This window comes from Solanum verrucosum, unplaced genomic scaffold, assembly GCF_900185275.1.
Source record: "Solanum verrucosum unplaced genomic scaffold, falcon-dt-bn FXZP01000280.1, whole genome shotgun sequence".
Classification (NCBI taxonomy): domain Eukaryota; kingdom Viridiplantae; phylum Streptophyta; class Magnoliopsida; order Solanales; family Solanaceae; genus Solanum; species Solanum verrucosum.
This window is the reverse complement of record NW_026019982.1, coordinates 1-25453: the sequence shown is the minus strand read 5'-3', so window position 1 is coordinate 25453 and position 25453 is coordinate 1. Positions and strand designations below refer to the sequence as shown.

Here is a 25453-nt window from a genome sequence, read left to right as displayed (position 1 = left end):
TGTTATATAGAAATAAGAGATTCTTAACAAACATGATGAAAAATCGAACTTATCACATATAATTACAGATTTACAGTTATATCTTGTCCTGCGATTATGATGCCACCAAAATTTTGTCCTTTAGCGTTCTAAGTAATAAAAACCCAGAAAAAGATACCCTTAATATTAAAAAAATAAAAATAAATCGAAAGGTAAAAATAATTAACAAGGAATAAGTTCAGTTTTAAAATATTATAGCCTGAGAGGTTGATACGTTGAACTTATGTTCCGAATTTTTTTTCGCCTTACACATAACTTGTGTCTTAGAGAGAAGTTCATACACTAATCTTATGCCTTAGAGGAGATTGTTACTTGATACGTTAATATCCAGCTCGATGAATAATTAAACAACAATATACTCAGTGTGATCTCCCATGTAGAGTCGATCTAAAAACTTAAGACGTTAAGTGGATGAAAGATCACAGAAACTGCACCACTAAGGAAGATGCAAAGATCTAAGGGAAGTCATTTTACCTTGTGATTGAAAGTCATCTAATATTAATTAGATATTATTTTGTACAGTTGAACAATAATTAATAGCCGGTCCCATTCAGAAGAAGACTTGACTTGAACCTGATTGAGGAGGAAAGTGCCATGAATTGCTATTCAATTGTTAGCAACAATTTGTAACATTGCTGTTAAAATCAAATGAAAGCCATTGACATGTAAATGTTACATGATTATCTGCTTACGGATTGTTGCAAATGCTACATCTGAGTGAATGAAAGGAGTGTTACAGGAACAGACGTTAGGAAAGTAATAATACTTGGAAATAACCGAATTCAGTATTTTTAACACGAAAAATAGATATGTATGTAAAACAAATTGGTAACTTTAGAAACAGTAATACATACATTTTGAACCTGTATATTCTAAAATACAATGAGTTAAGTGGTAAAAACTTAATAGCTGAACCAGTCAAATTAAAATGTGGATCCAGCTTACACAGTTGCTGGAAACGGTGTTACAAGTCAACAAAAGTTTGCTTAATTTACTTATACATAATACACAACAAGAAGAAGAAAAAGAAGACAGAGGGGTGTAGCAACTAGCGAACCGATACATATAATCTTTCTATTAGCTTTGGCTTTGTTCAGAAAGCAATGATGAAAGAACATAGACAATGTTTTGCCATCTTTTTCTTCATTTATCTTGTCTTCTGTTCTTCTCAATTCGCTATATCCCAACGTTTAGTGAATTTCATTTCCGGTGTTCCCACTTTGTGGATCAACAGGCCATCCATCGGGAGTATTCTCGGTAGAGGCATCCTTAATTATACACCCATCCTTCTGGAAGGAAATGCCAGCCTACGATTCCTCTATGGCTTCTCTTGCAATTTCTATCACACAGAATGCTTTCTTGGTATCTCATTAGTATTATACAACAGCACTGGTGAGACCATTTATATAGAGGGGGGACGGTTAGTTTGGTCTGCTAATCGAGACCATCCAGTGCAAGTCAATGCAACCTTGCAACTAGGCCAAGATGGCAACTTGGTGTTGGCTGATTCTGATGGCACTCTTGTTTGGTCCACTAATACTACCGGCAAATCTGTTTCAGGCTTTAACTTGACGGATATGGGGAATCTCGTGCTCTTTGATACGACCAACCGCACAGTTTGGCAGTCTTTTGATCATCCTACAGATTGTTTGCTCCCCGGGCAGAATTTGGTTTCCGGGCAGAAGCTAACAGCAAGCGTTTCAGCAGACAATTCGAGTCAAGGTTTATTTTCTCTTACTGTTCTCAATGGAAGCTGGGCCACTTACATAAGTTCTGATCCACCTCAGTATTACTCCACTTCAGATTATCCCGATGGTCTTTATTACAGTTTTGATGGTCAAACCCTTACTGCTTTACCATACCCTCCTACATCGATAGCTCAATACATACAGCTTGGGTATGATGGACATTTACGCGTATACCAATTGGACAACCTTGAAAATAATATGCTCGGCCTTAATTGGAAAGAGGTAGGTGACATTTTGACACTCTCTGACTGTCGCTACCCAATGGTGTGTGGGAGATACAGCATTTGTGCAAATGGAGGACAATGTACTTGCCCAGTTGAAGTTAACTTCTTCAAGCCATTTTCTGAGAGGAATCCAGATCTCGGATGCACAGAGTTGACGCCCATTTCTTGTGACTCTTCACAGTATCATAGTCTTGTAGAGCTAAAGGATACTGCATATTTTTCATTTGGGTTCAATTATGAACTAAACTCGAGCGTATTTTGGCTTGAGGGGAAAAAGATTGAAGATTGCCAAAGGGCATGTCTGAGTAACTGTTCTTGCAAAGCTGCTGTTTATGATCCGTATCTGAATATGAGTCTAGGAGGGAACTGTTTGTTACTGAATGAAGTCTTCTCTCTGATGGACGTTGGAGTAGGAACAGTATTTCTTAAGGTGCAGAATTCCCCAAATGCACCGGTCATTTTCCCTAGACAGAAAACACCTTTCAAGGTTATCATAGGATGTACTTTGATTGGGATAATTTTGATTCTTTCAGTTTGCTCTGCTCTTTCCAAAAAGAGGTCGGAGAAACGCAAGGCTGGTGGTTTTCTGGATCTAGAACCAATCTTACCGGGAATCCTAACTCGATTCTCTTACAATGAGCTGAAAATAATTACACAAGATTTCAGCATAAAGCTCGGGAAAGGAGGATTTGGCTCTGTGTATGAAGGAACACTGAGAAATGGCACCAAAATAGCTGTGAAGCATCTGGATGGAGTAGGTCAAGTAAAGGAATCATTCTTAACAGAAGTAAAGACAGTCGGTGGCATTCACCATATCAATCTGGTAAAACTCATTGGATATTGTGCCGAAAAAAGCCACAGGCTTCTAATCTATGAGTACATGGTGAATGGATCGTTGGATAGGTGGATCACACAAGAAAATGGGCTTACATGGAACACAAGGCAGAGGATAATATCAGATATTGCGAAAGGATTAGCTTATCTACATGAGGATTGCAGCCATAAGATAATTCATTTGGACATTAAACCACAAAACATCCTTATAGATCAAAATTTCAATGCTAAGATATCTGATTTTGGTCTGTCGAAGCTAATTGAGAAAGACAAAAGCAAAGTTGTGACTAGAATGAGAGGAACGCCGGGGTATATAGCCCCTGAATGGTTGAGCTCAATAATCACTGAAAAAGTTGATGTGTATGCTTTTGGAATTGTGCTCTTGGAAATTCTCTGTGGACGAAAGAATTTGGACTGGTCCCAAACTGATGAAGAAGATGTCCATTTGCTAACTGTTTTTACGAGAAAAGCAGAACAAGAGCAGCTCACAGATATGGTTGACAGAAACGAGGAAATGCAGCTCCACAGAGAAGCAGTGACAGAAATGATGAGCCTTGCTGCGTGGTGTCTACAGGGCGATTTCTCCAAGAGGCCTTCCATGTCATTGGTGGTTAAGGCACTCGAAGGTTTGGTGACTGTTGAAACCAACTTAGATTATAATTTCAGAAATGTACCTAAGGTTGGGGCAGGCAACCAACCGAGGGAAGCCGCTATCAGCTCAAAATTGCCATCAGTTTTATCGGGACCGAGGTAAACAGTATGTCTAATTCTAGCACAAATTCTTACGGTGTATTAGATTACAATTCATGAATGTAATATTCAGTAACTTTGCATCAGATTTTTTGAGTTTCATGTTATTATCATGTAGAAGCTCCTCAATTCATATGCGACAGGAGATATAATATTGCATTAGCTTTTCCTCATTTTTTGTAAGGGAAGTATCAAGACTCGAGAACATCATGAATCGGATATCGAGGGCCAGATGCTCTGCCAATTACAGAAACAAAAAATTATCTTAAACATGATTGTATGGTATTCATACTGTTAAAATAAATTCAGTTTAAATTGGGAAAAGACTCAAATATGTCACGGAACTATTAAAAATGTGCCATATGTTAAAAGCTGGCTCATCTATACAAAAATACATCTAGTTCAGCAAAACCATTTTTGCCACGTGCCCTCTTATTAGAGGTTCACGTCAAGTAATTAAAAAGACTCAATATTTAATTAACACTCGACCTATTTAAATAAAACCCGACCCATCTCCTAACCCATTTCCCTTTATCCAACCCACATTATGTACTTGCCAACATTAAAATCATCAAATTCCAATATTGAAAGTTATAACTTGGAAATGGTCAAAATGGTCCCGTCAGTGGAAAGATAGAGCCCAACCCCATTATTTTCCTAAAGAGTATTTTCCTTCGTACCGACCACACAAACACACTCATAGTCAATTAAGTTTGAAAAAAAATAGCACATTGAAAAAGTTTTTTGAGGTCCCTCTGTATATTGACTGGGCAAAGATTAAGATATTTTGTACATTGGAACATCAATTTTGACTTGGACTTTGGAATTTAGGGCACATCCCATTCAGTACAAGGCTTGACATGAATCTTAATGAGGAGGAAAGTGCTCAACAATTCCAAATTAATTGTTAGTAACAATTTGTAACATTACTTGGAATTACATGGAATGTTGTAGACATTCTGAAATTGCACTTGTCTCGAGATATGACGAGGCACAAACACTGTCTTGCCAATATTAGTTATTGGTATTCTTGAATTATTTTCCATCACCATTACTCGATCGCCTTTATATTTGCTTATGTTCATCAAATTTTTCTCATCACCATCACCGGTCATGTGATTGGAACATCCCGAATCAACTTTAATTAAATCATTTGGCTTAAATATACCATTGAACTTTGAAAAAATGTTCATCTGTGACCTGACTGATTTAATTTCACGAAGATTTCCGTTAATATAAACCTAAGCTATTTGTATTAAAAAAATGGACAAAGACCAAACCTGATAAGTTTCTGAATACTTAAAGAACTAAAATCGGTAAGTTTATAGTTAAGGGACTAAAACCGGCAACTGTATAATTGAGGGACCAAAGTTGATAAGTTTTTCAATAGTTAAAAGACTAAATCCGTTAAGTGTATAAGTTAATGAGCCATTTTAGACCTACTCCTATAGTTAAGGGACTATTTATGTCATTTTCTCTACAATGATTTCTCATTTTAAAACACACTTGAACTTCTATTTTTTCGCGAATTTCATATCCAAACTAGAAGTTGATCCCTTTTACTATCTAAACTATTGCCATCTATATGTATTAAAAGACATTCCTTTCTAATTGAATATTTTATGTGTAGTTCAAGTTAAGTATATATCGATTGAAAATTAAAGTTGTCCTCAGCATGACAATAGAACAGTCTCGATCAAAGTTTACCTAGGTTTGGCTCGATTAGGTCCACGCTAGGGCTTGGCCAAGGTCGGACACGAATGAGCCAGCTTGGATTTATGAAATTAGTACTTAAAAATAAAAATCATGTATTCGGCTCAAATATTGATTAAATTGGTACGTTAGTTTAGTAATTACTTTTATTAGTACAGTAATAACAGAAAGTAAATGAAAGTCGTAGTGACCTTGCTTTATCTGCAAGGTTGAACAATAATGAAATTATAACTTGGAAATGGTCAAAATGGTCCCATTAGTGGAAAGATAGAGCCTGGCCCCATTATTTTCCTTCGTACCAAACACACTCATAGTCAGTTTGGAAAAAAAAAATAGCACATTGAAAAAGTTTTTTTGAGGTCCTCTCTTTATTGACTGGGCAAAGATTTAAGATATTCTGTACATTGGAACACAAATTTTGACTTGGGACTTTGGAATATATGGCACATCGTATTCAGTACAAGACTTGTCATGAACCTTAATGAGGAGGAAAGTGCCCAATAATTCCAAATTTATTGTTAGTAACAATTTGAAACATTACTTGGGATCTCTTAATTTTGTTGAGAAAAATAATGTTACGTAATTAGAAACGTGGGTTGCATGTTTATCCCAAATAAGAATGTATTGATCTCAACTTTCATACAAGTTCAGAATTTAATATTGTGCAACATAAAAAAATGGGAAAATGCATAAGTACCCCCCCAGCCTATGCCCAAAATCCTTGAGACACACCTAACATTTACTAAGGTCCTATTACCCCCCCCCCCCCCCCCCCCCCCCGAACTTATTTTTTTATTAATTTTTTACCACTTTTCGGCTTACGTGGCAATATAAACCAAATAGGTTGAAAGCTTTGTTCAACACGCGCCGGGCCCTAGTTTTTCAACTTTCTAAAAAGTAGCTTTTACACTTTCCAAAATTTCAAAAAGCTATCACTTTATGTTTTAGATAAAAATATTATTTATAATCTACTTTGTTAATATATTTTTAGTTAGTTTATAGTTTTCAATGTTTATATATTTTATTTCAAATTTGGGCATGTAAAATTTTGTAAATATTATATATATAATTTTATTTTATTTATAGATTAAAAAATTTATTTATAATCTACTTTGTTAATATATTTTTAGTTAGTTTATAGTTTTCAATGTTTATATATTTTATTTTAAATTTGGGCTTGTAAAATTTTGTAAATATTATATATATAATTTTATTTTATTTATAGATAAAAAAATATTACTTATAATCTACTTTGTGAATATATTTTAAGTTAGTTTATAGCTTTCAATGTTTATATATTTTATTTCAAATTTGGGCTTGTAAAATTTTGTAAATATTATATATATAATTTTATTTTATTTATAGATAAAAAATATTATAACTTTGTTAATATATTTTTAGTTAGTTTATAGTTTTCAATGTTTATATATTTTATTTCAAATTTGGGTTTGTAAAATTTTGTAAATATTTTTTTTTTCTTTTTTTTTTTTTTTTTTTTGAAATTGCCATCATCAAGGTTTGTCACCCGATGTCAGGGGTCTGGCTAGACCCATGTCTTTCCCATTCATTCAATATAATTTTATTTTATTTATAGATAAAAAATATTATAACTTTGTTAATATATTTTTAGTTAGTTTATAGTTTTCAATGTTTATATATTTTATTTCAAAAAAATATATTTTGTACTCATGTGAATTTTACTGTCTTTACGAAAATTTCATTTAACGTTTCTTAAGTTTAGCTTATCACACAGGTAGGTGAAAATATATTTGATCTCTTTTTCAAACACCGTTAAGTTGTAAAAAATCGAAAAAAAACAGAAAGAACCGACTAAAACCAAAACTGAAAAAACTGACTTTGCGTGGTTTGATTTGATATTTAGATTTAATAAACCGACATAATTGGTTTAGGTTTTTTTTAATGAAAAACCAAACCAAACCGACCTATGTACACCCCTACTTCTAAGTCATCAAGAATCATGGTTGAGTTCAAAGGTTAGTTTTTTCTTGATTTTATTTTGTTATCTTTTCGAAGAAAGGAGCAATTTAACTTATGATAATGGAGGTTTTTTTTTCCAAACATGAAGAACAATAATAAAGAAGAAGACAATTGAGTTAATATTTATTTTTTTCAAGTTTATTTTAACACATGACCAATTTTTATTGGTCAGTGTTGTCTAAAAACTGCACCCACGCGCCTAACATAGGTGAAGTCACGGACTCAGCCACGTAGGCCGAAAAGTGGTAAAGAATTAACTAAAAAATAAGTTTGGGGGGGGGGGGGGGTAATAGGATCTTAGTAAAGGTTAGGTGTGTCTCAGGGATTTTGGGCATAGGCTCGGGGGGTACTTATGCATTTTCCCTAAAAAAATTGTTACCAACATAATGAAAAATCGAACTTATCACATGTTATGAACCAAGTCCAACCCAATAGGAATACCAAGATCACACAAATAGTTGTTGGGCTGGCAAGACCTATTGGGCTGAGAACAAGCAATTGGGCCAGACTATGTTTGGGATTCAGGTTGATAAATACGACTTGAGATGCAAATTGGACTTATGCAAATTGTGAAAGAAGTTGTCTGTTATTCTCATCTTTTATCTTCTTCTGTATCTCATCTCTATCTTCTTCTTCTTAATTGTTCTTCCTTACCAGTTGTTATTTTCTTGTAATTCCAGTCAGTGATTGCAATACTACAAAAGTTCCCTTGGTTATTATTGAGTTTTGTTACATCACATATAATTACATTTACAGTTATATCTTGTCCTGCAATTATGATGCCACCAAAATTTTGTCCTTTAGCGTTCTAAGTAAAAAAAAAACCCAGAAAAAGATACCCCTATTATTAAAAAATAAAAATAAATCGAAAGGTAAAAAATAATTAACAAGGCATAAGTTCAGTTTTAAAATATTATAGCCTGAGAAGTTGATACGTTGAACTTATGTTCCAGTTTTCTTTTTTTTGCCCTTTTACATAACTTGTGTCTTAGAGAGAAGTTCATATACTAATCTTATGCCTTAGAGGAGATTGTTACTTTGAGATACAAGATACATTAATATCCAGTTCGATGAATCATTAAACAACAATATACTCAGTGTGAGATCACACTTAGAGTCTAAAAACTTAAGACGTTAAGTGGATGAAAGATCACAGAAACTGCACCACTAAGGAAGATGCAAAGATCTAAGTGCAAGTCAATGCAACCTTGCAACTAGGCCGAGATGGCAACTTGGTCTTGGCAGACTCTGATGGCACTCTTGTTTGGTCCACTAATACTACTGGCAAATCTGTTTCTGGCTTAAACTTGACAGAAACAGGGATTCTCGTGCTCTTTGATACGACCAACCGCACAGTTTGGCAGTCTTTTGATCATCCTACAGATTGTTTGCTCCATGGGCAGAATTTGGTTTCTGGTCAGAAGCTCACAGCAAGCGTTTCAGCAGGCAATTCGAGTCAAGGTTTATATTCTCTTACATAAGTTCTGATCCACCTCAGTATTACTCCACTTCAGAAAATCCCGATAGTCTTTATTACAGTTTTGATGGTCAAACCCTTACTGCTTTACAATACCCTCCTACATCGATAGCTCAATACATACAGCTTGGGTATGATGGACATTTACGCGTATATCAATTGGACAACCTTGAAATAAGTTTGTTCGGCCTTAATTGGAAAGTGGTAGGTGACATTTTGACACTCAATGAATGTGACTACCCAATGGTGTGTGGGAGATACAGCATTTGTGCAAATGGAGGACAATGTACTTGCCCAGTTGAAGTCAACTTCTTCCAGCCATTTTCTGAGAGGAATCCAGATCTCGGATGCACAGAGTTGATGTCCATTTCTTGTGACTCTTCACAGTATCATAGTCTTGTAGAGCTAAAGAATACTGCATATTTTTCATTTCGGTTCAATGATGAACTAAACTCGAGTGTATTTTGGCTTAAGGGGAAAAAGATTGAAGATTGCCGAAGGGCATGTCTGAGTAACTGTTCTTGCAAAGCTGTTGTTTATGATCCGTATCTGAATGTGAGTCTACTACGAGGGAACTGTTTGTTACTGAATGAAGTCTTCTCTCTGATGGACGTTGGAGTAGGAACAGTATTTCTTAAGGTGCAGAATTCCCCAAATGCACCGGTCATTTTCCCTAGACAGAAAACACCTTTCAAGGTTATCATAGGATGTACTTTGATTGGGATAATTTTGATTCTTTCAGTTTGCTCTGCTCTTTCCAAAAAGAGGTCGGAGAAACGCAAGGCTGGTGGTTTTCTGGATCTAGAACCAATCTTACCGGGAATCCTAACTCGATTCTCTTACAATGAGCTGAAAATAATTACACAAGATTTCAGCATAAAGCTCGGGAAAGGAGGATTTGGCTCTGTGTATGAAGGAACACTGAGAAATGGCACCAAAATAGCTGTGAAGCATCTGGATGGAGTAGGTCAAGTAAAGGAATCATTCTTAACAGAAGTAAAGACAGTCGGTGGCATTCACCATATCAATCTGGTAAAACTCATTGGATATTGTGCCGAAAAAAGCCACAGGCTTCTAATCTATGAGTACATGGTGAATGGATCGTTGGATAGGTGGATCACACAAGAAAATGGGCTTACATGGAACACAAGGCAGAGGATAATATCAGATATTGCGAAAGGATTAGCTTATCTACATGAGGATTGCAGCCATAAGATAATTCATTTGGACATTAAACCACAAAACATCCTTATAGATCAAAATTTCAATGCTAAGATATCTGATTTTGGTCTGTCGAAGCTAATTGAGAAAGACAAAAGCAAAGTTGTGACTAGAATGAGAGGAACGCCGGGATATATAGCCCCTGAATGGTTGAGCTCAATAATCACTGAAAAAGTTGATGTGTATGCTTTTGGAATTGTGCTCTTGGAAATTCTCTGTGGACGAAAGAATTTGGACTGGTCCCAAACTGATGAAGAAGATGTCCATTTGCTAACTGTTTTTACGAGAAAAGCAGAACAAGAGCATCTCACAGATATGGTTGACAGAAACGAGGATATGCAGCTCCACAGAGAAGCAGTGACAGAAATGATGAGCCTTGCTGCGTGGTGTCTACAGGGCGATTTCTCCAAGAGGCCTTCCATGTCATTGGTGGTTAAGGCACTCGAAGGTTTGGTGACTGTTGAAACCAACTTAGATTATAATTTCAGAAATGTACCTAAGGTTGGGGCAGGCAACCAACCGAGGGAAGCCGCTATCAGCTCAAAATTGCCATCAGTTTTATCGGGACCGAGGTAAACAATATGTCTAATTCTAGCACAAATTCTTACGGTGTATTAGATTACAATTCATGAATGTAATATTCAGTAACTTTGCATTAGATTTTTTGAGTTTCATGTTACTATCATGTAGAAGCTCCTCAATTCATACGCGACAGGAGATATAATATTGCATTAGCTTTTCCTCATTTTTTGTAAGGGAAGTATCAAGACTCGAGAACATCATGAATCGAATATCGAGGGCTAGATGCTCTGCCAATTACAGAAACAAAAATTTATCTTAAACATGATTGTATGGTATTCATACTGTTAAAATAAATTCAGTTTAAATTGGGAAAAGACTCAAATATGTCACGGAACTATTAAAAATGTGCCATATGTTAAAAGCTGGCTCATCTATACAAAAATACATCTAGTTCAGCAAAACCATTTTTGCCACGTGCCCTCTTATTAGAGGTTCACGTAATTAAAAAGACTCAATATTTAATTAACACTCGACCTATTTAAATAAAACCCGACCCATCTCCTAACCCATTTCCCTTTATCCAACCCGCATTATGTACTTGCCAACATTAAAATCATCAAATTCCAATATTGAAAGTTATAACTTGGAAATGGTCAAAATGGTCCCGTCAGTGGAAAGATAGAGCCCAACCCCATTATTTTCCTAAAAAGTATTTTCCTTCGTACCGACCACACAAACACACTCATAGTCAATTAAGTTTGAAAAAAAATAGCACATTGAAAAAGTTTTTTGAGGTCCCTCTGTATATTGACTGGGCAAAGATTAAGATATTTTGTACATTGGAACATCAATTTTGACTTGGACTTTGGAATTTAGGGCACATCCCATTCAGTACAAGACTTGACATGAATCTTAATGAGGAGGAAAGTGCTCAACAATTCCAAATTAATTGTTAGTAACAATTTGTAACATTACTTGGAATTACATGAATGTAGTAGACATTCTGAAATTGCACTTTGTCTCGAGATATGACGAGGCACGAACACTGTCTTGCCAATATTAGTTATTGGTATCCTTGAATTATTTTCCGTCACCATTACTCGATCGCCTTTATATTTGCTTATGTTCATCAAATTTTTCTCATCACCGGTCATGTGATTGGAACATCCCGAATCAACTACCTATCATTTTAATAATCACCAACCAAGCTTTCATTATTTGATCAGGCAGCCCTCCCTGTATATTCAGCGGTTCCACTACTTGCCGTACAGTCAGTGAAACAGGGCAGAAAATGCTGAAAGATGTGATAAGTTTTTAATTTTTTTTTTTGAACGGTGAGGGTCAGGTACGGAGTGAGGTAAGGAAAAAAAAATAATTTGAGGAAAATAAGTTATTTGAAAAGCATTTTCCAAAATATTTAAGTCAATCAAACATGAGAAAACTAAAAAACATTTTCTAGATTGAGAGCTAAAATGAAAAAAGTAAAAGAGAAAGTAAAGATATTTAAAAAAAAAAAAAGAAGGTCAAAGATGATTCTATTTTTGGAGGAAAATTTAGATGGTTTTATAGCCAATAGGGTATTGTGGTCTTTTATCCTTTGTCGTGCCACAAAAAAAACCATCGTGCCATTTAGTTTTACCGTATTTTGTACAGTTGAACAATAATTAATAGCCAGTCCCATTCAGAAGAAGACTTGACTTAAACCTGATTGAGGAGGAAAGTGACATGACTTTGTTTTCGATAAAAAAAGGTGACATGACTTGCTAGTCAATTGTTAGTAACAATTTGTAACATTGCTGTTAAAATAATAAAATGAAAGCCATTGACATGTAAACGTTACATGATTATCTACTTACGGATTGTTGCACATGTGAACATTTGAGTGAATGAAATGAGTGTTACAGGAACAGACGTTAGGAAAGTAATAACACTTTAAAACAACCGAATTCAATATTTTTAACACGAAAATAGATATATACGTAAAACAATAATACATACACATTTTGAACCTGCAATTTCTAAAATATAATGATTGTTAAGTGGTAAAAACTTAATAAAATAAAATGTAAAATATTTTTATAAATATATTATAAAAGATTTTTTTTAAAAAAAAATAAGATTATGGGGTGGAGGGGGTAGGGGGTGTACAGGGAGGAGGTGGTGAAGTGGAGTAAGAAAAATAATTTAAATTTTATTTTTAAAAAAAACATTTTTTTAGGGGATAGTAATACTTTAATCTTTAATTTTTGATTAATATTAATAATGTATTATTTATTTTTTGTCAAGGTGGAATATTTTATCCATGAAGAATGTCGTCATGTGTCAAGGTTTTTATTAAATAATAGAGAGAGCATTCTCAAAGTAATAAGTGATAGTTTAAATATGAGATTAAAATTAATTTAACTTAAGTGTGCTTTTGATACTTATCTATTACTTATACATAGAAGTGGCAAAATAGGTATTTAATATGTGTATCCACTCATATTTACCCATTTTAAATGGGTTGGGTATCCAACTTATTTAAACATGGAAAAATTACAGAAATCCCGCCTTTTAGTTTACTTATTATCATTATCCCCTATAAGTTTTACAAATCTCCAAATTCCCTCATAAAGCGCATCAGATTAGTATATCATGTATAAAATGTAATGTATCTTAATTAACGATTAATGTATCTCGCGCATCAGATTAATGTATCAGCGCTTATATTATTGTATCCGTTTGAGGGATTTCTATAATGATAAACTTTTAAGGAATATATTGTAATTTTGCCTTAAAAATATGTGATTTCTGTAATTTGCCCAAAAATGGGTAAAAACGAGTCATACTCAAATACCCATTTAAAAGTGGGTAGTTAAATGGGTAATATGGGTAAAAAATGTTCATTCATAAAAAAAGAAAAGTGATTAGAGGTGGGTGGTAAAAAAATAGGGGGAAGGGGGGTGGTGGGGGGGCTGGAGGGGGTAGTGGTGGTGGGAGTGATAAAAGTAGTAAAAATAAATTTAATTTCTTTTAAAAATATAAATAAAAAAATAAATTTAATTTTTAGGCGTTGGGGTTGGGGGTTGGGGAGGTGGGGGGAGTGGTGGTGGGGTGATCAAAGTAGTAAAAAAATAAATTTAATTTTTAGGCGTTGGGGTTGGGGGTGGGTGGGTTCGTGGGGGGGGGGGAGTCGGAGTAGTAAAAAATAATAATTTTTGAGGCGTTGGAGTTGGGGGTAGGGATGGGGGTGGGCAGGTTAAATTTAAAAGTTCTAAGTATTTTTTTCGTGGGGATGGGGTGAGGTGGGGTGGGGGTGTGGGTTGAAGAGTATTTTTTGCTTTTGAAGCTTTTAACATGATCCCTATAATAATATGGGTAAATATGGATACCCATATTATCCATTGGGGAACTCGTTTTTACCCATTTAAAATATGAGTCGAACAGAGTATTTTATCCATTTTTATTAACTCATTTTCGATCAGCTCATATTCGACTCAACTCGCTCGTTTGCCACTCCTACTTATACATAATACGAACAAGAAGAAGACAGAGGGAGTAGTAACTAATAAACCGATACATGTAGGGTGTGTTTGGTATGAAGGAAAATGTTTTCTTGGAAAACAAGTTGATTTTTGACTTAGTTTCTCATGTTTGGTTGGTGAGTAGAAAATATTTTTCGGAAAAGATTTTTAGTGTTTGATTTATGAATGATTTTTTTTTTTGAGAAATATCTTTTATTTTTACTAGGGTAGAAAATAATTTTTGAAATTGAAAATATTTTTTAAAAACATAACTTAAATTTTTTGGGGGTGGGGTGGGGGGGTGGTAGGGGGTGGGTTGAGGTTAGGGGTGAAAAATTGAATTTTTGAAGTTGAAAATATTTTTTAAAAACAAACTTAATTATTTTTTGAGGGGATGGGGGCTGGTAAGGGGTGGGTGGGGTGGGGGGCTGGTAGGGACTGGGTGGGGGGTTGAGGGTTGGGGTGAAAAAATAAAATTTTGAAGTTGATTTTTTTTTTTAAAAAACAAACTTAAAATTTTTTTTGGGGGTGGTGGGGGGAGGGTGCTGGTAGGGGGTGGGGTGAAAAAAATGACATTTTGAAATTGAAAATATTTTTGTAAAACAAACTTAAAATTATTTTTGGGGTGGTGGTGGTGGGCGGGGGGGGGGCTGGTAGGGGGTGGGGGGGTCGAGGGTAGGGGTGAAAAAATGAAATTTTGAAATTGAAAATATTTTTAAAAACAAACTTAAATTTTTTTTTTGGGGGGTGGGGGTGGGGGGCTGGGTAGGAGGTGGGTGGGGGGGTCAAGGGTAGCGTGAAAAAATGAAATTTTGAAGTTGAAAATATTTTTTAAAAACAAACTTAAATTTTTTTTTGGGGGGGGGTGGTAGGGGTGGGTGGGTGGGGGTCGAGGGTAGGGGTGAAAAAATGAAATTTTGAAATTGAAAATATTTTAAAAACAAACTTACATTTTTTTTTTTGGGGAGTGGGGGGCTGGTAGGGGGCTGGGTAAGAGGTGTGTGTGGGGGGGTCAAGGGTAGTGTGAAAAAATGAAATTTTGAAGTTGAAAATATTTTTTAAAAACAAACTTAAAATTTTTTTTGGGGGGGTGGTAGGGGTGGGGTGGGGGGCTGGTTTGAGGATAGGGACAAATAAATTGATTTTTTCAACAATTTTTTTTTTAATTGGAAGTTGGAAGAGAGTTTTGGAAAATGTTTTCCTTAAGTTTTGAAGGGAAGTCATTTTCCTCAAATTTGAGGAAAATGAGTTGATTTGAAAAACATTTTCCAAAACATTTAACCCAACCAAACATGAGAAAATTGGAAAACATTTTCCGGAAAATGTTTTCCTTCATACCGAACACACCCGTAATCTTTCTATTAGCTTTGGCTTTGTTGAGAAAGCAATGATGGAAGAACATAGACAATATTTTCGTATCCTTTTCTTCATTTATCTTGTCTTCTGTTCTTCTCAATTCGCTATATCCCAACGTTTAGTGAATTTCATTTCCGGTGTTCCCACTTTATGGATCAACAAACTTACTTATACACCCATCCTTCGGAATGAAATACTGGCCTACAATTCCTCTACGACTTCTCTTGCAATTTCTATCCGACAGAATGCTTTCTTGGTATCTCATTAGTAGTCTACAACAGCACCGCCGGTGAGACCATTTATATAGAGGGAGGACACTTAGTTTGGTCTGATAATCGAGACCGTCCAGTGAAAGCCAATGCAACCTTGCAACTTGGTCTTGGCAGACTCTGATGGCACTCTTGTTTGGTCCAGTAATACTACTGGAAAATCTGTTTCTGGCTTAAACTTGGCAGAAACGGGGAATCTCGTGCTCTTTGATACGACCAACCGCACAGTTTGGCAGTCTTTTGATCATCCTACAGATTGTTTGCTCCCGGGGCAGAATTTGGTTTCTGGTCAGAAGCTAACAGCAAACTGTTGGTGTTTTTTAAAAAATGGGACAGCACAAGAAGATTGAAAATGTCTCTCAATGGATTGAAATGACTTTCAATGATTTTATTAAGCATTGAGGGGCTTTAAATAGCTAACATAAAACACATAATCTGCATAATTTAAAATTTAAACACCCTAAAATATCGCAACAACATAAACAAACTAACTAAAATTCAAAATTCAAATTTATTCAAACTAAATAACTTATTTTGCTAAAAGTAACTAAAAGCAACTTCAACAAAGCGTTTCAGCAGACAATTCGAGTCAAGGTTTATTTTCTCTTACTGTTCTCAATGGAAGCTGGGCCACATACATAGATTCTGATCCACCTCAGTATTACTACACTTCAGATAATCCTGATAGTCCTTATTGGAGTTTTGATGGTCATATCCTTACTGCTTTACAATATCCCCCTACATCGATAGCTCAATACATACAGCTTGGGCATGATGGACATTTACGCATATATCAATTGGACAACCTTGAAAATAATATGCTCGGCCTTAATTGGAAAGAGGTATGTGACATTTTGACACTCTCTGACTGTGGCTACCCAATGGTGTGTGGGAGATACAGCATTTGTGCAAATGAAGGACAATGTACTTGTCCGGCTGAAGTCAACTTCTTCAGGCCATTTTCTGAGAGGAAGCCAAATCTCGGAGGCACTGAGCTGACGCCCATTTCTTGTGTCTCTTCACAGTATCATAGTCTTGTAGAGCTAAAGAATACTGCATATTTTTCATTTGAGTTCAGTCATGAACTAAACTCGAGCGTATTTTGGATTGAGGGGAAAAAGATTGAAGATTGCCAAAGGGCATGTCTGAGTAACTGTTCTTGCAAAGCTGCTGTTTATGATCCGTATCTGAATATGAGTCTAGGAGGGAACTGTTTGTTACTGAATGAAGTCTTCTCTCTCATGGACGTTGCAGTAGGAACAACTTTTCTTAAGGTGCAGAATTCCCCAAATGCACCGGTCATTTTCCCTAGACAGAAATCGCCTTTCAAAGTTATCATAGGATGTACTTTGATTAGGATAATTTTGATTCTTTCAGTTTGCTCTGCTCTTTCCAAAAAGAGATCGGAGAAACGCAAAGCTGGTGATTTTCTGGATCTAGAACTGTTAAAGAATGACAAATGTCCCACATCGGTGGTTAATGAGATGAGTGAACTCCTTATAAGGCCTGGGCAATACTCCTCCCTTTGAGCTAGCTTTTGGGTTGTGAGTTAGGCCTAAGACCTAATTTAACATGGTATCAGAGCAGGGCCCGTCTAACCCGATGTTGGGGCCCTCAAAATCAAAAATTGCCCACGCACCAAATGCTAAGCACTGGGCGTGAGGTGGGGTGTTAAAGAATGACAAAAGTTCCACATCGGTGGTTAATGAGATGGGTAGACTTCTTAAAGGTTGGGCAATCCTCCTCCCTTTGAGCTAGCTTTTGGAGTGTGAGTTAGGCCTAAGACCTAATTTAACAAGAACCAATCTTACCGGGAATCCTAACTCGATTCTCTTACAATGCGCTGAAAATAATTACAGATGATTTCAGCAGAAAGCTCGGGAAAGGAGGATTTGGCTCTGTATATGAAGGAACACTGAGCAATGGCACCAAAATAGCTGTGAAGCATCTGGATGGTGTAGGTCAAGTAAAGGAATCATTCTTAACAGAAGTAAAGACAGTCAGTGGCATTCACCATATCAATCTGGTAAAACTCATTGGATTTTGTGCCGAAAAAAGCCACAGGCTTCTAATCTATGAGTACATGGTGAATGGATCGTTGGATAGGTGGATTACGCAAGAAAATGGGCTTACCTGGCATAAAAGGCAAATGGTAATATTGACTGGGCAAAGATTAAGATATTTTGTACATTGGAACATCAATTTTGACTTGGACTTTGGAATTTAGGGCACATCCCATTCAGTACAAGACTTGGCATGAACCTTAATGAGGAGGAAAGTGCTCAACAATTCCAAATTAATTGTTAGTAACAATTTGTAACACTACTTGGAATTACATGAATGTAGTAGACATTCTGAAATTGCACTTTGTCTCGAGATATGACGAGGCACGAACACTGTCTTGCCAATATTAGTTATTGGTATTCTTGAATTATTTTTCATCACCATTACTCGATCACCCTTATATTTGCTCAAGTTGATCAAAATTTTCTCATCACCGTCATGTGATTGGAACATCCTGAATCAACGATCTAGTCATTTTTATAATCACCAAGCTTTCGTTATTTGACCAAGTAGCCCTCCTTGTATATTCAGCCGTCCTGTTCCACTTCTTGCCGAACAGTCAGTGAAACAGGGCAAAAATTGCTGAAAGATGTGATAAGTTACAAAACTCTTTGGCGGAGACATTAGCCAAGTTTTATCCTCTAGCAGGGAGATATAGAAAAGATGACATATCAATTCAATGCAATGATGAAGGTATTGAGTATGTAGAAACCGAGTCGATGCAGATCTTGCTGAATTTCTCAACAATGGACCTGAGAATGAGCTATTTGACGATCTTGAAAATGTGTGAAAATAAAAAATTGACCATCAAAATAATAAACCCAATTTAAAAAAAAAACAAATAAAAAAACAAATTAAAAAATTATTTCTTTCACTTCCATTAGACCAAAATGATATACCGGCTATTTGTGTATCAGTAGGGGTATATGTGAGTCACTCACTTTTATAACGAGAGTATATCAACACTAAATCATAAAGTTGAGAAGTACATAAGGCACTTTTCTCTTTATTAAAAAGCAAATGGGTCCAAAGAAGGCCCGCCCAAAGGTGACCGGGCCAGCTAACAAGAGGTGAACAGCATTGATAACAATTCAAACTACAATGTTGAAATAGGAAAAGAGCAATTTCTAAAATCTGAGCAACATCCATTTCAAAGTTTGCGCATAAGCAGAGGAGCACCATACTGTGGATGAATAGTAATTATTGCAAATGGAGAATGTGCATAAGACGGAGAGAGTTCGAAGGAGAAATTTTGTAGTATCATTGCTATTGCCATCTTTGCTTCCATCATTGCAAAGTTTTGTCCAATGCAAAGTCGAGGTCCCCAGCCAAATGGAATAAACGAGACCTGTCCTTTTGTTGCCTTTGACACTCCTTCACTGAATCTTTCTGGTTTGAATTCCTTCGCGTCTTCACCCCATAATTCCTTGTCATAATGAATTAATACTGTGGGTATAAAGAGTAGCACTCCAGCTGGTAGACTCAGCTCCCCTAATTTGACTTCATGTTTGTTCCTTCTACGATATGTTGGTACTGGGGGGAATAGCCTTAACGTCTCGTGCAAGATCATTGTCACCTATATATGGAAAGAAAAATGTATTGCCTAAGTTGGAAGTAGAATTAGTTCACTTCTTACAAAATTTAGATGTCATGCCTGTTAGCATGATTGGACAGATTGTAAATATCTGTACATATCTATGTTATAACTATAAATATTAGTGTAATGATGATAGGAGATAGCATAGATTAATGTAGCATATTTCAGAGATATTACAATTAGGAATAACATATATTTAGGGATATAGCAGATTTTTAGGCATGTAAATCAGAATTCTTTCTATTACCGGAAGAAGTCTCATTTGAGAGCACTCATTCAGCAAAATTGACAATGCCTTCCCGATATATTTTAATCTCTGAGTAATTGCCCATCTGAGACTGAAATAGGACGATAGAAAATGTGTTCTATCTGCTCTCAGTTGGAACAATTTGGCATTAATGATGGGGAAGACGATTTAACAGATACTTATTTTATCTTTATTTTATAGTGTTATTCATCTTTGAAATTTGATCTATTTTAAGTTGTCTTGCATATTAAATTTGTGGAAAGTACTTACAATTTTGAGGCGACGTAGTCCTTCCAAATTTGGTTTTTCATTTCCGAAGACCTGCAAAGCCTCCTCTCTGGCATGTGCTTGCCACTCTGGATGTAGGCACAACAAAATCATTGTCCAGACGAGCAACACTGCAGTGGTCTCTTGTCCCGCAAAATAGAAAAATTTGCATTCTTCAATAACTTCATTTATTGTCATTCCGAAATCTTTGCTTCCGTGTTGTTCAATTTCTTTCATATTGGATTCAAGTAATATGCCTAATACGTCTTTTTTACTAGTCTCCCCTGCTTCCATTGCCCTCAATCTTTTGTCGATGATACGCCTAATCGTTGTTTGGACTTGCTTTTCGATTTCCAGCATTCTTTTGTACCTTTTAGTAGGCAAGAACCTAACAAAACAAATTTAAAGGGAAAATGCATAAGTACCCCCAGCCTATGCCCGAAATCCCAGAGACACACCTAACTTTATTAAGGTCCTATTACCCCCCCCCCCCCCCCCCCGAACTTAATTTATCTATAATATTCTACCCCTTTTCTGCCTACGTGGCACTATCTTGAAAAAATGTCAACATGCACTGGGCCCACAAAGATAGTGCCACGTAGGCCAAAAAGGGGTAGAATATTACATATAAAATAAGTTCGGGGGGGGGGGTAATAGGACCTTAGTAAAGTTTAGGTGTGTCTCTGGGATTTCGGGTATAGGCTGGGGGGGTACTTATGCATTTTCCCCAAATTTAAATGCAAACAAGAAAAGTCTCTTTAGTAGAACGTAATGAACATGTCATTTTCCATATTATGTAGAAATTTCACAAATAAATTGTTATGCCTTGATCCTGGTATATAAATTGAACGATTTATGTCCGTTACATACTCAGCTTGTTCATTCTGAAGTTCAAATACTATTCTTCCTTCTTCATAACTACTCCCAAAAGCAGTTCGAGAAATGACTTAAGCGGTCATTAATTGAAGGTCTGGCCATACATCGAGCTCGAATGATGTTTCCTTTGGAATAATCTCCTCCCATTTGCTTATTATTTCTCTACAACTCTGATAAAATACTGGCAACATATGCTGTACAAAAACAAATTAATCGCAAAAACCAGTACTAGTTATCAGTAGCAGAGCTACATATATTGAAGGGGCTTCAATTGAAACCCCTTCTTCGAGCAATTAACTACTGGAATTGGGTAAAAACAATTGTTTTTGGGCATATAGATATAAATTTTTGTACCCCTTTGACGTAAGGTAGTGTAGTCATAAAAGGTGGTTCAAATTGCTATAATTTTCAGGTTCAAATCTCAGGTATTACATGCTTGCATTGTTTTAAATCCCCTTGATGTTGACTGCACACGTGGTTATAAACGGACAACTTCATAATTTTAAATTTACCAATGTTTTCTAAATTTAGTAGTAATAAGAATTTGAAGTGAATACAACCTTTAACTTCTCAGCTTGGAAAGCAGGATTGATGATTTTTCGGTGTTTGGCCCATTTATTTTTTTCAAGCTGCGCAAGACCTATAGCCAATAACTTGGAAAATGGATTGCGATGAGTTTCCTTTTGGTACACATAATTCTTCATGAAAATCTCCTTTACATGTTCAGGATCTGTGATCAACACTATTGGATATGGGCCATGCCACACAAAAGAACTTTTACTTGAGAGAAATCTATTTTCGATTAGAAAAAAAAAGGCATAATACATATACACTCCAACTTAAGTCCAATCATTATTTGGCTGTGTATCCAGTTAAATATTAACTTAAGGTCCCTAATAAAATTCAAAAATTTCAAATCTTGGATCTGCTTCTACTTGAGAGTTTTCGACCCCTTTCAACTCATGGATGGAGCTAGGGTACCAAAAATTGATTCAACTGAATCCTCTTTATAAAAAAATTACACTAGATATATACAAGAATAGAAAAAAAATATTTTTTAAAGAAGAATAAAAGAAACATACCATTTTTGTTGATGGAGTCAAGGAAAAACGGGATGAGCCTTTGAGCTATATCATCAGAGAAATTGATGGGCTTAGATCTAACTTCATTTAGTTTATTTGTGAGTTCGTTCAAATCGCCATAGAATAATTTGTATGGATTTCCCTTAAGACCACTCTTTCCCAAGTATTTCCCAATTCAACACTTTCCATGTATTTACCAACAAAACTGCTTCACAAATTGCTTCTATAATTCTGTTGTAAGAAATCTCCATGAAATTAATAAGAGTCTTCTTTCTAGCTACTTTCTTTTACATAGAAAAAAGAGGGAGAAGTAAGCTAATTTATATCTTCTTAATAACATTAATTGTTAGATACAACTCCTCTCCATTTTCGCCAATCAATTTCTTGGATTGATTTGTTGATAAAAAAAATAATATCTAACCCTGATTGTATATTGTAATCCCACAATCTTAGCAATATATTATCTTGTCCATAAATATAGTCAAAAAGAAAAATAAAGCCAAATGTAATAGATTTATTTGTCTTCTTCATCCAAAACACAAAGGCACAAATTCCTATGTTGAAAAAATTACTTTGAATATACTTTTTTTGCCTCAAAATAAGTGTGTTGATTGGGCTTGTTTCACTCTTATTAAGAAAATAGCAAATACTCCATCTTTCCAACAATAGTTGTCCACTATACTATTTTGGGATGTCCAATAATACTTGTCTACTTTATGAAATCAATGATAATTTTACATTTAGTTCCTAATTTACTCTTATCATTAATTATAGTCATTTTCCTATTATATTTTTCAAGACATTGTATTTATTATATTCAAAGGGTGATATAGTAAAATTACCTTTCTATTTATAGTTTTTTGGGAAAATGCATAAGAACTTCCCCAGCCTATGCCCAAAATCCCTGAGACACACCTAACCTTTACTAAGGTCCTATTACCCCCCGAACTTATTTTATATATAATTTTCTACCCTTTTTCGGCCTACGTGACACTATTCTTGAAAAAATTGTCAACATGCACTGGGCCCACAAGATAGTGCCACGTAGGCCGAAAAAGGGTAGAAAATTATATATAAAATAAGTTCGGGGGGGGGGGGGTAATAGGACCATAGTAAAGGTTAGGTGTGTCTCAGAGATTTTGGGCATAGGCTGGGGGGTGCTTATGCATTTTCCCTAGTTTTTTTAATAAGTATGCAAAGTCAGTGGTGGACAACTATTGTTGGACAGAGGGAGTAAAAATATAGTTTACTAAGTTACCCTTATTTATTAAATGTTTTTTGAGAGTCGAGTACTATTAGGTAAAAGTAGTTCTTTAATTCAAGGATGTAGTTGGAAACAATTACTATATTTTGTTTTGAATTCTAAAGCGATTCTTGTTTTGGACAATTTTATTTTATTTGTTCAATTTTATACAAGTTTAAGTGTCTACTTGTGCACACTCAAAGTTGGAGGGCAAAAATGCAAGTTGAAGCCAAGTAAAGGACCTAATTCTTATAAATTGGCTCCTAAATGCCAAAAAAAAGCACTCTAAAATGGTGAATTTGTACGTATTGCTCCACAATTCCGTATGGAGGGTTCATAAAGGTTTCACAAAAAAATCATCTGGAAGTCATATCACAAAAATATTCATGGGCTAACACACGAAAAACTGAAAAAATCGCCTAATTCCTGTAAATTAGCCCTTAAATGCCCAAAAATCACTCTAAAATGGTGAGATTGTACGTACTACTCCCCCAACTCTCTATGGTGGGTTCCATAAAGATTTTGCAAAAATATTTTTGTAACGATCCTGCCCGCTAGTGATTTTGTCCGCTTTGGGACTAGGCCTGCACGACTTTAAAATGCGTCACTAGTTGGTAAGGCCTGCTTACTTATATACCCAACATCTCTCCTGTGTTTTTGCAGATATGGGACTTCTAATCTTAAGCTGGGTGTCACATACACCCCCTCTATGGACTTAGCGTCCTCGCTGAGGTTTGCCCCACCGAATGAGATTTGCATAGACTCAGCACTGAGGTTTGCCCCACCTTATCGGGATTTGCCTAAACTTAGTTGAACTCTGGCTCATATCGACAAGGCCGACACAGGAGTGACTATGTTACCATTTGTAATGACCCAGCCCGCTAGTGATATTGTCTGCTTTGGGCCTAGGTCCGCACAACTTTAAAATGCGTTACTAGTTGATAAGGCCTCATTACTTATATACCAATATCTCTCTTGTGTTTTTGTTGATGTGAGACTTCTAATCTTAAGCTAAGGTGGCAAAATTTGTTTGGAATCTATATCACCAAAATATTCATGGGCTAACACACATGAAAATCTGAGAAAAATCACCTAATTCTTCTAAATTTGCTCCTAAATACCTTAAAATCACTCTAAAAATGGTGAGACTGTACGTACTGCTCCCTCAACTCCCTATAGAGGGTTTCCATAATGGTTTCACAATAAATTCATCCGGAAGCCATATCACTAAATTATTAATGGGCTAACACAAATGAAAATTGAGAAAAATGCCTAGTTCCTATAAATTGGCCGCTAAATGCTCAAAAATCACTCTAAAAAATGGTGAGACTGTATGTACTACTCCCCCAACTTCCTATGGAGGGTTCCATAAAGATTTCACAAAATATTCATCTGGAAGTCATATCACCAAAATATTCATGGGCTAACACACACGAAAAATCGAAAAAATTACCTAGTTCCTATAAACTGACCTCTAAATGCCCAAAAATCACTCTAAAAAACAGTGAGACTATACGTACTACTCCTCAACTCCCTATGGAGGGTTCCATAAAGGATACATGAAATATACATTTTTGTTGATAGGCTTAGATTTGGCTTCAATGACACTTTTTGGTGAGTTCATTGAAATCTCCATAGAGTAATTATTTGTATGGATTTCCCTTAGACCACTCTTTCTTAAGTATTTCTCAAGTTTCTTTGGCTTTAACCATGCCCAATTCAACATTCTCCATGTATATAGCCACACAAAATTGCAACACAAAATTGCTGCTATAATTATTTTCAAAAATCTCCATGAAATTAATACAAGGCTTCTTTCTATAGCTGCTTCCTTTTACATAGAAAAAAGAGGTGAATTAGCTAATTTATAACCTTTTAATTTGTTGGATCCTGCTTCTTTTAAATTTTTTTCTGCAATTTCCACCAAAAAATAATAATTTATACCACTAGACAGAGTGTTTAGTGTCCTTTTATTAATAATAAAATAAAATCCTCAGCGTGGCAAGCAAGGGGGGCTAGGCCTTACCTTGCAAAAATTGACTCAAGTAGTGCCTTAACAGTGAAATCTACTCGAGTGATGGTTGTTATTATGTCATTAATATGGAAGATTCTTACGGGTATTTCCTCAGAAAAACATGGACATTCAAGGGACTCGACTTTATTATTAGCAATGAATTTGAGGGAGAACAAAGATACCACTGGACTTTCTACTCTTGACGCAAATCAGTCCTGAAAGGAGTTAAATGAGTTTGTGTAGATTCCTCTGCTATGAAGCCGACTTTGGTTGGGAAAAGCCATCATGGGTGAGCACTATTAGCAAAAATGTTGAATTCATTAGTCTGATTGATACGACAAATGATGGGATAGAAGCATGGGTAAACACAGGGGTGCGAGTCATGGGATTTTTCATCGTATTGCTTACC

At 35.6% G+C, this 25453-nt stretch overlaps 1 protein-coding gene and 3 pseudogenes across 1 annotated transcript; 3 read left to right on the top strand and 1 right to left on the bottom strand.

The window, feature by feature from the left end:
- The first annotated feature begins 1121 nt into the window (after positions 1–1121).
- LOC125817626 (G-type lectin S-receptor-like serine/threonine-protein kinase SD2-5) lies at positions 1122–3599 on the top strand. Its single transcript, XM_049497183.1, has one exon. The coding sequence runs from the start codon at positions 1143–1145 to the stop codon at positions 3597–3599; it is 2457 nt and encodes an 818-aa protein (XP_049353140.1). The 5' UTR covers positions 1122–1142.
- A 3687-nt stretch (positions 3600–7286) lies between these two features.
- On the top strand, positions 7287–10669 carry LOC125817647 (G-type lectin S-receptor-like serine/threonine-protein kinase SD2-5; annotated as a pseudogene).
- A 3754-nt stretch (positions 10670–14423) lies between these two features.
- On the top strand, positions 14424–17881 carry LOC125817406 (G-type lectin S-receptor-like serine/threonine-protein kinase SD2-5; annotated as a pseudogene).
- A 938-nt stretch (positions 17882–18819) lies between these two features.
- On the bottom strand, positions 18820–22038 carry LOC125817439 (cytochrome P450 CYP72A219-like; annotated as a pseudogene).
- Positions 22039–25453: the final 3415 nt, after the last annotated feature.